The sequence below is a fragment of the Podarcis filfolensis genome (genome assembly GCF_964270895.1).
Source record: "Podarcis filfolensis genome assembly, chromosome: 17".
Taxonomy (NCBI): Eukaryota; Metazoa; Chordata; class Lepidosauria; order Squamata; family Lacertidae; genus Podarcis; species Podarcis filfolensis.
In genome coordinates this window covers 3,074,623-3,087,487 of record NC_139621.1, presented here as the reverse complement: position 1 = coordinate 3,087,487, position 12,865 = coordinate 3,074,623, and the positions used below count along the sequence as shown (strand labels likewise).

The 12,865-nt window shown below is 46.5% G+C and overlaps 1 protein-coding gene and 1 long non-coding RNA gene across 2 annotated transcripts in view; one reads left to right on the top strand and one right to left on the bottom strand.

The window, feature by feature from the left end:
* Positions 1–12,865, top strand: part of LOC310752332 — a 182,761-nt gene that overhangs the window by 74,661 nt on the left and 95,235 nt on the right. The window lies entirely within an intron of this gene.
* Positions 4,682–11,585, bottom strand: LOC310752430 (EKC/KEOPS complex subunit LAGE3-like). The gene is made up of 3 exons (XM_083592570.1): positions 11,459–11,585; positions 10,167–10,295; positions 4,682–5,064 (listed from the first exon to the last, which is right to left on the bottom strand). The coding sequence occupies exons 1-3, from the start codon at positions 11,512–11,514 to the stop codon at positions 4,953–4,955; spliced, it is 297 nt and encodes a 98-aa protein (XP_083448696.1). The 5' UTR covers positions 11,515–11,585; the 3' UTR covers positions 4,682–4,952.

Below are 12,865 nucleotides of genomic sequence, written 5' to 3'. Positions count from 1 at the left end.
AAAAGGGATACCACCGTCAGAACAAGAAGAGCTTTTGGGAGCAGTTGGTGGAAAATAGAATAAACACATCATGTCTCTGCAACTACTAAGTTGGAACATTCATGGTTTTAACTCCCTGGAGAAGAGGAAGAAAGTATTCCATTTACTGAAAAAGGAACAATTGGACTTAATTTGTTTACAGGAAACCCATGTGATAAGGCTCCATAGGAAAGTTCTAATTAATAAAAGACTGGGTCAAGAATTTATCTCATCGGACAAAGTTAAAAAGAGAGGAGTCGTTATCTATGCTAAAGAGAGTCTATCACCGAAATTTGTTTTTAAAGATGAACAAGGAAGAATTGTTGCAATTGAGATTCAATCACAAGGAGAGAAATTTTTGATTGTAGGAGTTTATGCACCAAATGAGGGGAAGTCTGATTTTTTTAAGAAATTGCATGAGACATTGTTGGACTATATGGACTATAACATTATCATGATGGGAGATATGAATGGAGTGGTATCCACAAATATGGATAAGTCGCAGAGACAGGTGGTAACTAAAGATGGCAGACTACCAAAAACCTTTTTTGAACTGACTGACAATATGGACTTGATTGACATCTGGAGAAATAAGAACCCCCTTGGAAGAGAGGGAACATTCTTCTCTGAAGCCAATATGACTTGGACAAGAATTGACCAAATATGGATAACTAGAGGACTGGCACCTAAGACTCGAAAAGTGGAAATTTGCCCAAAAACTTGCTCCGACCATAATGCGGTGAAGATGGAGATGAAATTAACACCAACTGGTTCCTTGAGATGGAGGATGAATGACACCTTATTCAGAGATCAAGAGGTTATTAAGAAGGCCCAAAAAACTTTGAGAGACTATTTTGAGATAAATTTGAATACTATGGTTGAAAAAAGAACAATCTGGGACGCAAGCAAAGCGGTTATGAGAGGGTTTCTGATTCAACAGAATGCAATAAAGAAAAGAACACAAAATGAGAAAAAAGATAAAATTTTGGGGAAAATAAAAGAGGGAGAGAAGAAACTAAGAGTGAAACCAAAATCGCAAGAGATTCTGAGAGAAATTAAGTTATATCAAATACAATATATGAAGATGATTAATCAGGAAGTGGAATGGAAAATTAAGCAGATGAGACAAAAGACATTTGAATCGGCTAACAAATGTGGGAAATTGCTAGCTTGGCAGATGAAGAAAAGACAAAAATTAAACACTATTACAAATTTGGAAGTAGATGGAAAGAACATTCAGAATCCATTGGAAATTAGAAAGTGTTTCCAGAGGTACTTTAAACAACTATATACACAAGGGCCACAGAAAGAGACTGATTTAGACCAATTTTTTAGAACAAATGGATTACAAAAAATCTCTCAAGAAAATAAAATAATGTTGAGTCACAAAATTACGGAACAGGAGGTGGAAGGTGCCATTCAGAATATGCAGTTAGGTAAATCTCCAGGGCCAGATGGGTTAACCTCCAAATACTACAGATCTTTGAAAGATTGGTTAATTCGGCCACTAAAGGAGGTTTGCAATGAAATTTTAGAGGGGAAAAAGGCACCGGAGTCGTGGCAGGAAGCCTACATTACACTTATACCGAAAACTGAGTCTGAAAAGACGCAACTTAAGAACTACCGCCCCATATCCCTGCTCAATGTGGATTACAAAATATTTGCTGACATTTTGGCTAACAGGTTAAAAAAAGTGTTAGGGGAAGAAATTCATAAGGACCAAGCTGGCTTTCTTCCAGGTAGACACTTGTCAGACAACACGAGGAATATAATTAATATCTTGGAGAAGTTGCAAGTGAACATAAATACCAAGGCAGTTTTAATTTTTATAGATGCGGAGAAAGCCTTTGACAATATTTCTTGGAGTTTTATGAAGAAGAATCTTCAGGGGATGGGGGTTGGCCAAGGGTTTGAAAATGGTATAAGTGCAATTTATTCAGAACAAGAGGCGAAACTAATTGTTAACAATGTGGTAACAGAGGAATTTAAGATAGAGAAAGGTACACGACAAGGTTGCCCAATTTCCCCATTGCTTTTTATTTCAGTCCTGGAGGTTTTGTTAAATATGATTAGAAGGGACCGTTTGATTAAAGGTATTCAGGTCGGAGCCAAACATTACAAATTGAAGGCTTTTGCAGATGACTTAGTTTTGACGTTACAGGAGCCAGAATCTAGTACGAAAAGAGTATTAGAACTGATTCAAGAATTTGGTCATGTGGCAGGATTTAAACTGAATAAGACAAAAACTAAAGTTCTTGAGAAAAACTTAACACCGATTGAGAAAGAGAGGTTTCAGAAGGAGACTGGTTTAACACTAGCTAAGAAAGTAAAATACTTGGGGGTTAATATGACTGCTAAGAACTTAAACTTATTTAAAGATAACTATGAGAAATGTTGGACAGAAGTGAAAAAAGATTTAGAAATCTTTGGTCAAATTTGAAGCTTTCCTTGTTGGGCCGAATTGCAGTTATAAAGATGAATGTATTGCCAAAAATGTTGTTTTTGTTTCAATCCTTGCAAATTTTGGACAAGATGGACTGTTTCAAGAAGTGGCAGAGAGACATTTCTAGATTTGTCTGGCAGGGCAAGAAGCCTAGAATAAAATTTAAAATATTAACTGATGCAAAGGAAAGAGGCGGATTTGCCCTGCCGGACCTTAAACTTTACTATGAATCAGCAGCATTCTGCTGGTTGAAGGACTGGCTGCTTCTTGAAAACACAGACATTTTGGATTTGGAAGGTTTCAATAATGTTTTTGGATGGCATGCATATTTGTGGTACGACAAGGTTAAAGCACACAAAGCATTTAAAAACCATATTGTCAGGAAAGCATTGTTCAATGTCTGGATAAGATATAAAGACTTATTGGAAAACAAAACCCCAAGGTGGTTGTCACCAATGGAAGCGAAGGCTCAGAAAAAGCTCAATATGGAGGCCAAATGGCCGAAATATTGGGAAATATTGGAACAAGAAGGAGACAAATTGAAATTGCAGAGTTTTGAGAAATTAAAAGATAAAGTGCGAGATTGGCTGCATTATTATCAAATAAGAGAGGCCTATAATTTGGACAAAAAAATTGGCTTTCAGGTGGAAAAATCAAAATTGGAAACAGAACTGTTAGATTCCAAAACTAAGATACTTTCAAGAATGTATAACTTGCTGTTAAAATGGAATACGCAGGATGAAACGGTTAAATCTGCAATGATTAAATGGGCACAGGATATCGGTCATAACATCATGTTTGCTGACTGGGAACAGTTGTGGACCACAGGTATGAAATTTACGGCATGTAATGCCTTAAGAGAGAATATTATGAAAATGATATACAGGTGGTACATGATCCCAGTCAAGCTTGCAAAAATATATCACTTGCCCGATAATAAATGTTGGAAATGTAAAGAAACTGAAGGTACATTCTTTCACCTTTGGTGGATGTGCCCAAGAATTAAGGCTTTCTGGGAAATGATCTATAATGAAATGAAAAAGGTATTTAAATATACCTTCCTGAAGAAACCAGAGGCCTTTCTTCTGGGCATTGTCGGCCAATTGGTGCTAAAGAAGGATAGAACTTTCTTTACGTATGCAACAACAGCAGCAAGAATACTTATTGCGAAGTATTGGAAGACACAAGATCTACCCACCCTGGAAGAGTGGCAGATGAAGATGATGGACTATATGGAATTGGCGGAAATGACTGGCAGAATCCGAGACTTGGGAGAAGAGGTGGTGGAGGAAGACTGGAAGAAATTTAAAGACTATCTTCAGAAATATTGTAAAATTAATGAATGTTAAAATTATGTTCGGATTGGCAATAAGTGGTATTTAGCAACAAAAGTTAATAAGAATATGCAAAAATGAATTGATAAATGGAGGAAAATATAGAGTTATAATATGTTATGAAGTAGAGCTAAGATAAATGAAAGAAGGTAAGGATTTGCTGAATTGATTATGTAAATGGGAATGCAAAAAGGGGAGGTGTGAGGAGGTCAAGGAAACAAGCAAATGAGCTTAAAAATATCAAAAAATGGATTTGTGTTTTGTATTTTTCTTTTTTCTTTTTTATGTATTTTTGAATTTTTTATTTTTCTTGGTTTTTCTTTTATTCTGTGAACCTTTGTTTTTGTAAAATTCTAATAAATATCTTTTAAAAAAAAATACAAACCATTGGAGCAATGGAGAGACAAGTAATCAGTCATTTTTGTTTCCTCTTTCACCAGAATGCAAAGGTGGCGACAGAGGTGGGGAAGTTTTGCTTCCTGTTTAACAAGTAGGAGCCCTGCCAGAAAGAAAGAAAGAAAAAAAGGCTAATCTTGCTATATAAATAGGACTTCAAGGCCACGCCATCCGTTTTGGCTCCTCTGCCACTTGGCCCCCTCCTCTTCCTCACTGCCAGCTATTAGCTGCTTTCCCCCTGGTGGCAAGAGAGACAGAGAGATGCAGCAATGGGGATGGGGAACCTGTGTCTCTCCAGATGCTGCAAGGACTACAACTCCCATTATCCCTGACCCTCGGCCATGCTGGGTGGGGCTGAAGGGAACTGGAGTCCAGCAACACCTGGAGAAACACTCTGATTAAGATTTTGCTGGGGTTTGTGTAATTGATTAATCAATATGGTGAGCCGGCTCAAATATATATAATCAGTTAACACATGCAGACTATAAAGTAAAGCACACTGGACAATTTATTAAAGCTCCAGATTCTATGTACTTTGTCTTATATCAAGGCAGTCCCAGGCTTGCCTGCTTCTCAGCACCCAAAATCTATCAATGTCCAAGAGTATCCAAGAGCAAAGAGTTCTCCGCTGGCTCCAGAACACAAAGCAACATCTTGGCTCTAAGGATGGCATGTTCAGCGCCTCCTCTGACATCAGTAGCCCATGGGCAAGTCCAGAGTCCAGCCAAGACTATGGGGAAGCTTCCTGTTGCAACCATCTATCAAGCCACAGGAGGCCCAAAGAGGTCCATCGTTTCCACCACCAAGGAGAGATGCTCCAGGAAGGAGCTGATGGACACACGCAGAATCCGGGCTTCATCCACTCTCCATAGACTGCAAAGTAATAAAATATATATATATTGTGCAGACTGGAACATAAAACGTCAACACTTGCACCACACTTCACAGTCCAATGAACATGCCACTCCTTCTGCCTATATCCTCATTCTATTCCAGTCCTTGAGCTTCTCTTTTACTCTTGGCAGACACTGGGCACCTGGTCCAATACATTTGGATGCCAGAAAATATACTGTTCCACTTAATTTATTCTTATCATACCACCACCTGAATGCAAAGTACTCAACAGAGAGGGAGGAATTATTCTTATTATCCTCCTCCTCTATTATGGAGAGAGTCAGAACTTACAGGGTTAAGAAGTTCTGAGTGACGTCTCACATTCTGAGGCGTGTTTAGAATACTGAGGGGAGTGTTCTACTGTGTCTCTCAGAGACAGTCTGTGTCTTGTCCCGTAACGGGAGAGGAGCGCAATGGGTGCTGTGTCACCGGGAGATTTACGTTCTGTTGTTTTTCTACGGGAATAAAGCTATTTGCAAGATAAGGAAGAAAGCGTGCGTCAGCCTGATTTATTACGCACACACGGCTAACCGCTTCTGCTTCGACGCTGTGTATTACTCTGCTAAAGGAAGCTGGACGCTGCCCAGAGGGAGCAGAGCAGCCCAGAGGAAGCATGTGGACTCCGGGGGGCAAGCAAAGCTTCCAATCAATCACCGCATAGGTTATGGATGTCAGCAAAAGCTGTGAAGCAAGCTGCGTTTGTGCCGGTGTGTGCTGCAGCCAGCTGAGGAGACGCTGGAGAAAAAGCTGAAGCCAGCTGGGAGCTGTGCCTATCTTAAGGCAGGGAGCTCGCTGGGAAGAACCGGGTGCAAGAGAAGCTACTACTGTTCGTAAGTAAGCTGGGCCCCGGGGGAGAAGATGGCAGACAGCCATGAATCGTACTCAGTCCTTTTTGAGAAGGTGGACGGGAAGGAGCCCTGGGTCGCGTGGCAGGCACTGAAGGCAGTGGGAGCCAGACCAGAGGGGGCACCAAGCCCAGAAGGGGCTGAGGGACGCCCAGAAAGCCCAGTGGGGGCTGGGACAGTGTTTGGAAGCCGTTGCAAAGCTTCGACACGCCTGTGTGATGGGCTGTGTGCTGGAGAGCAGCTGAGAGCAAAGAAGAGGAAAGCAGAGGCAAGCTGTTCCTCTGGAAGCTCTGAACCCAGGAGTGGTGGTGCAGGCCAGATGGGCCGTTCCAAGGGTCTTGAGAGTGCCCAGGCTGTTTGGCAGGAGCTGGAAGCCAAAAGCCACGTCCCCAAGTGCAGAAAAGCCTCAAGGAGAGCTGCTGGCAAGGTTGGGGGGGCAGAGAAGACCAAAGGCCACTTTGCAAAGTTTTCCGCTCGTCGTTGTTATGTTTGCAATTCCCCTGACCATCTGCGCCGCCGCTGCCCACAGAGAGCAAGGGAGACAGGGCAGGATGTTCCCAAGGTCGCTTCCCATGGGAACCAGCCAGGTTTCCATGGCAACCAGCCCGGCAGAGGAGGCAGGCGTGGGAACACACAGAGACGACCGGAGGGGGAGGACGATGTTTATCATTTATCTGCTTCGATGGCAGTTTTAGAGGACACCTGCAGAGGCCCCAAGGACAGGGGCAGCGGGAAGTCTGTTGCTAAGGCAACATCGAAGGACAGCTCCAGGAAGGACAGAGTGCTGCGTTGGGTGGTAGACTCTGCCGCAAACAAACATCTCGTGTCTGAGACACCTGGTGTCAAGATAAGGAACTGCAGAGCTGTTTCAGCTGGGAAATCAGTGTGTTTTGCTGATGGGTCACAGAGACGTGTAACCAATGTGGGAAATGTGTTTGTTTCTGTTTTACAGGCGCAGCTGGAAGTCTACGTGTCGCCAGGGATAAAACATTGTCTCTTATCTGTACCATGTCTCTTACAGGAGGGGTATATGGTTTGTTTTGAGAAGAATGTCTGTACAATTTCCAGAGGGGGGAAGCAGCTAGTACGTGTTGAGAGAAATCAGAACAACCTCTTTGTTCTGGAAACACCTCTGGAGGATGAGGGGAATGCTGGGAAAGCCACCATTCACACTCATGTTTCATGTGCGTGCGTATGGCACAAGAGAATGTCACATAGCTCTAGTGAAGACGTTCAGATGTTATCAGAGTGCACCAAAGGGTGCAAGGTAAGAGAATGTGGTGAGCTTCTAAATTGCAGGGCTTGCAAGAAAGCCAAGAAGAAGGGATACAGTTATCCCAGGGTGGAGAGAGTAACCACAAAGCCTTTCGAGCTAGTGCACGCTGACCTTTTTGGTCCTATGTCACAGCCAAGTCTGGGCAAAGCCAGGTTTCTGCTGACGCTGACAGATGATTTTACGCAGAACTCTTGGGCGTTCACGCTGAGAACGCAGGAGGACGCAACGCAACTGATCAAGGATTGGGTTGCAGAGGTGGAACTAAGGTTCTCCACCAAGGTGCAAGGGTTCAAGTGTGACCGAGGTTCAGAGGTCACTGGGTCTGCTCTAAAGAGGTTCTTTCGCCAGAGGGGGATACGTCACAAGGTGACTTCTCCTCAGGAGAGTGGTGTGGCAGAGCTGAGGAGTAAAGCTCTGGTTCAAGCATCAGAGATTCTACTGTGTGACTCTGGTTTGCCTCATAGTTTTTGGGGGGAGGCGGTAAAAACGGCCAATTTCACGATGAACAGGTGCTACAATTCAGTGGTAGGTGACACCCCGTATTTCTTGCTCAATGGACAGAGACCGCAGGTGCATTTCTTCCGTTCGTTTGGTTGCAGAGCCTTGGTGCCTGTACCAAAGTGTCAGCAGCAAGAGGGTGGTCCAAGGTACCAGGAAATGATCTTCTGTGGGTATGAACCTGCGACAAAGGGGTGGAGATTTGCATGGCCTGAAGGTGATCAGACCAAGCTTCTGATCAGTAAACATGCTGAATTCTATGAACAGGATAGTGGGGCGAGGCGCAAAGCGAGCCCTGACGTTCACTCAGATTGTCTGTCTGAATCTGAGGAGGAGGGAGAGCCAGGTGATGGGGACCAGATCGATGATCAGGATCAGCACCAGGATAGGGCGTCTCCACAGGTTGTTAAAGGAGTGTCCAAGAGTGAGCCCTCATCTCCTGTTAGCGTAAAGGAGAAAGCTCACAGACAGGTCAAGTCAGAGGGGGAGTCGTCTGATGAAGAAGACGCACTTGCTGGCCCCAGTGGGTCAGAAGAAGCACCCCAGTTTGTGCCCAGGCGGTCATCTCAGGCAACAAAGGGAATTCCACCTAAGAGGTTTCAGGTCACAAATGCGTGGGTAGGTCTCGCACAGTGCGAACCTGAGATTTGTGAGGAGGTTCAACAGGTGCCTAACAATGATGCCAGGAAGGGGCGAAAGGCATTGGAGAATGTGTTGAACACTCAGAGGTCCTCTCAGAATGTGATACGAGAGGGGGTATGGAGAGAGTCAGAACTTACAGGGTTAAGAAGTTCTGAGTGACGTCTCACATTCTGAGGCGTGTTTAGAATACTGAGGGGAGTGTTCTACTGTGTCTCTCAGAGACAGTCTGTGTCTTGTCCCGTAACGGGAGAGGAGCGCAATGGGTGCTGTGTCACCGGGAGATTTACGTTCTGTTGTTTTTCTACGGGAATAAAGCTATTTGCAAGATAAGGAAGAAAGCGTGCGTCAGGCTGATTTATTACGCACACACGGCTAACCGCTTCTGCTTCGACGCTGTATATTACTCTGCTAAAGGAAGCTGGACGCTGCCCAGAGGGAGCAGAGCAGCCCAGAGGAAGCGTGTGGACTCCGGGGGGCAAGCAAAGCTTCCAATCAATCACCGCATATCTATATAGTATCATCAGGTTGTATAGCACTTTGCGGAAAATAGGAGGCGATAGATCTCTGCCCTGACAGGCTTACAGTTTAAAATTTGGCTAAAACGGGGAAGGAGAGGGACGTGGGGGCAGGCGAAGGAGGCGATGATTTGACTGACAAGTGCTGAGCTTTAGTTAGAGGCCTGGCTGCTGCAGTGTCGCTGCTGCAAGGGCTTCATGGGAAAAGTGATGGGAGGGAGGGCTTGAAGGAAATAAGCGAGGAGGATGCACAGAGGGGTTCTGAGAGGGGGTACCAGGCATATGGGGCACCAGGGAGGAAAAGGCAGAGTTGTTTCAGGGAACAGAAGACATCTAGAGGTTGAGGAGCAAAGCTCACAGGCAGAGATGTATCGGGATACAAGAATGCTGTCCTAAGGATGGGAGAGCATGGCCACAGAGGGCTCTGAAGGCAAGAGCAAGGCGTTTGTGATACATCCGAGGGATGAGCATCATGTTATCGGAGTGGTGTGAGAGATAAATGATTTTGGCAGCTAAGTCAGCAAGGAGAGACAACAGAAGGTCAGGGTGCAGAAGGGCTCCAGCTCAGTGGGAGAGCAGCCACTTTGCATGCAGATGGTCAATCCCTGGTAGGTCTGGGAGCTACACCTGTCTGTCCACCTGAAAAAGTGCAGGTGGTCCTGTGCTGAATGGATGATAGGCAGATTCCCACGTCCCCAGGAAGTTGTCCTGTGTGCAGAAGCACAAGGATCCAAACGCAGGTCTTGCTCAGCACACCTCTTTATTTTACTTGCACCCCACTCTTCCGCCAAGTTATGCGCAAAACAGCCCTGCAGGGTAGGTCAGGCCAAAAAACAGACTCATTCAAAAGGGTTCAGCTCCAAGGGCCTTCTGGCAGTTCCCTCCTGTGAGAAATGAGGTTACAGAGATCCAGGCAAAGGGCCTCCTTGGTGGTGGCACCCGCCCTGTGGAACGTCCTCCCATCAGATGTCAAGAAGATAATAAACAACTTCTAGAAGATATCTAAAAGCAGCCCTGTATAGGGAAGTTTTAAATGTTTTATATGTTTATATTTATTGGAAGCTGCCCAGAGTGGCTGGGGCAACCTGGTCACATGGGCGGGGTACAAATAATAAAACTGTTGTTGTTTAAACCCTGGCTCAAGTCCAACATGGCATCCATTGCGGCACCACCTTGTCTCTCATCCTCCTGCAGCTTGTGCAGGAGACCTTCCTGCAGGCTGCACCCAGGACTCAGAGCCCACCATCTGTCCCGACTGCCGCCACACCTTGCCTCTTGTAGAAGGGGCGCCTGGCCAATACTCACACATGCAAGATGTCCTCCGTCACATCCAGTTCCTTGCTGATCCCTTCTTTGCGGGGCTCAGGGTCAGGGGCCAGGGAGCCCAGCGCAATCTGGGCCAATGATGATGACGGGAAAGGGATCCTCAGCTCACTGATGTTGGGGGTAGTGATAAGGACCATAAAACGTACACGAACCCCCCCCCACACACACACTGCCCACCTTTCCAACAAGAGACACTCTCTCTTACTCAAAGTCACCTTTGTATTCTATGTTTAATATATCTGGGAGAGCGTCTAGTCCCTGGTTTTTGACTGTGGAACTCTGACACGGATTAGAATCCCTGCTTCTCCATGACTGTGGATGGGAGAAAACTCAAGACCAATGTTCAAATTGCAGGGTGGAGGGCAGAGGGGGCCACTTTTGTGTCAATCTCTTTTGCTTAATATTTTTTAGGGGGGTTTTGCATCAGGGAAGCAGGGGAAGATGTGTTATAACTAGAAGAGGAGGGGGCCCAGGGCATGTGGATTTCATTCAAGGCCTTCCTACCTCTTTCCCTTTACCCCACTCAGTCACCATTCTGTCCTATTTGCAGTTAGTGGTCAAAACGCATTAAAGGGCAACTTATCCCCATTTCTCTCCCCAAAGAATCCTGGGCACTGCAGCTTACCCCTCACAAAGCTACAAAGTGCCCATAATACTTTGCGGGTGAAACCCTAGCAACCCACCACCTTGATTTCCCAGCAGCTCTGGAAATGCAACTTAGCACACGTGCACTTCTTTCAAATGCATGTCTGCATTTGATTCAAATGCATGTTGTGGGTCTGCGCTTAGAGTCCCTTCAGCCAGACCCTGGCAAGTGACCAGGGACTCCGGCCCCCTGCCCCCCCCCAGCAAGAGTGCCCAACCTGCCGGATCCTAATCGCACTTTTAATTTAAATCCCGTTTCGATCTGCAAGCGGGGAAACCCATTTCAAGCGCCTTTGCCCCTCCTGCCTCCTTCCTGAGAGGCGCCTTTACGCAGGAGAAAGTCCCGCTTCCGCCAGGCAGGATGAGGCCGCACCGGGGCAGCCGGGGCCTGATTCCCCCCTCCCCTCGTTCTCGCCCCGCGATCCCGGCGCTGCCCTCCCCCCCCATCTAGTCCGGGAAACTACTGCCCCCCCCGGAAAGGAGGCCCCGAGCAGGAATGCCCGCCCCTCTTGGAAACAAGGAAGGAGGGGGGACCGCGAAGCCTCCCTCCAAGGAACCCAGGCGTCCGAGAGCCCAGCCCGCCCCCTCCTCCGCGGGCGCAACGCTGCTGCTTTTCCGCCGGATACAAGGCGAGGCCTGGCCGGGACACAGCGCTCCCTCCGCCCGCCGCCGCTCCTTCCATCGCCGCCGCTGCCTCCCCCTCACTCCCCGGGGGTGGATCCCAGGGAGCGGCCGGCCCACGTGGGGGGATCCTTCGGAATCCACTAGCCGTAGCTGTAGCAGCGTTGGAGAAGAGGTGGCGGGGAGCAACAGGCGATTATGAATATTAGAGGGAAAGAGACCCAATGTGTGGAGGGTTGGGGTTTGCTTTTATTTTTCATCTATTTTGTTGGTTTTTCCGCAGAAGAGCAATAAACACAAAAGCAAAACTTGTCACTCGGCCAATCACTTTTGGTATAAAGTACAGCAATCCCGCGATTTAAGTGTATTTAACTGTGTAAGTGTAGGGTAAGCCCTGCCCTACATAGTCACATGACACGGCACACACAATTAAATGGCAATGGCCATCAACAGTTGGGGGGGGGGTTCACGGCCACCTCAATTTTGGGGGGGGGAGGGTGCGGACTTAAGAGGAATTAGCTCCTAAGCCAGGGTATGTGTCATTGCTGGATCAATGTCTTTGCTTGCTTGGCTATGTGTAGAACGTGTTGTGCCTTTTAATGACATTTTGCCCATGTAGCGCACTGATCTGAACATTAAAGATTTCGGTAGACACTGCAGCCTGAGTTTGAATTCTTCTTTGAGTGGGAGCCAGGAAACTCTCCTCCACAGTGTGCCTATTTGGAGGTTCTCCTTGTGGGAGGGGCCCCAAAATGGATAGCCTATCGCTTTAAGAAAATGCTAAGAAACTGCTTTAAGAAAATACTAAGAAACTGTTAAAGCTATCTATCTGAATAAATTAAAAATGCTTCTTCTTGGTCTTGGCTCTTATGTCTTTCCTGTTACTGGTGCAGACCACTCTTTATTCCTGTATACCAGGCATGTCCAACTCCCAAGCAAGTGCGATCTACTCCCAGTATTAAAACAAATGGCAGTGATCTACCCATTGTCATTGCCAAGAGCTTTTTTGACTGGGGAGGGGGGAGTGATCAACCTGCGATCAACCTGTTTGACATGCCTGCTGTATACATAGAAATGTAAGACTGTTGTCACCCTGCAGTTCACATTGCCACCAATAGATGGCCATGCACAGTACAATGGGATGGTGGAGCAGCAGGCAGGCAGCCCAGGGAAGCCACAGATGAACAGCAAGGACAGGCTGAGGTAGCTCCGCTGCCACCATGCACCTCACACCAACACTGCCATTTTGGCCTCAGCCGTGCTGGCCCCTGAGAAGGAGGGAGGCAGCAGCGGAGCAGGATGGTTCCTGGGGAGCTGCCCTGCCCTGTCCTTCCTGTTCCTCTGCAGCCTGCCTAGCCCACCTTTTGCAGCAAGGAACATAACAGGCAAATGTCCTGGAAAGTGTGGGATAA

Coding starts and splice junctions, on each gene's coding strand:
- LOC310752430 (XM_083592570.1), bottom strand. CDS start 11,514: ATGGAAGGAGCGGCGGCGGGCGGAGGGAGCGCTGTGTCCCGGCCAGGC. Junction 10,296..11,458: donor TCCCGGCCAGGCCTCGCCTT/GTATCCGGCGGA, acceptor CCCCAACATCAG/TGAGCTGAGGATCCCTTTCC. Junction 5,065..10,166: donor ACGGAGGACATCTTGCATGT/GTGAGTATTGGC, acceptor ATTACTTTGCAG/TCTATGGAGAGTGGATGAAG.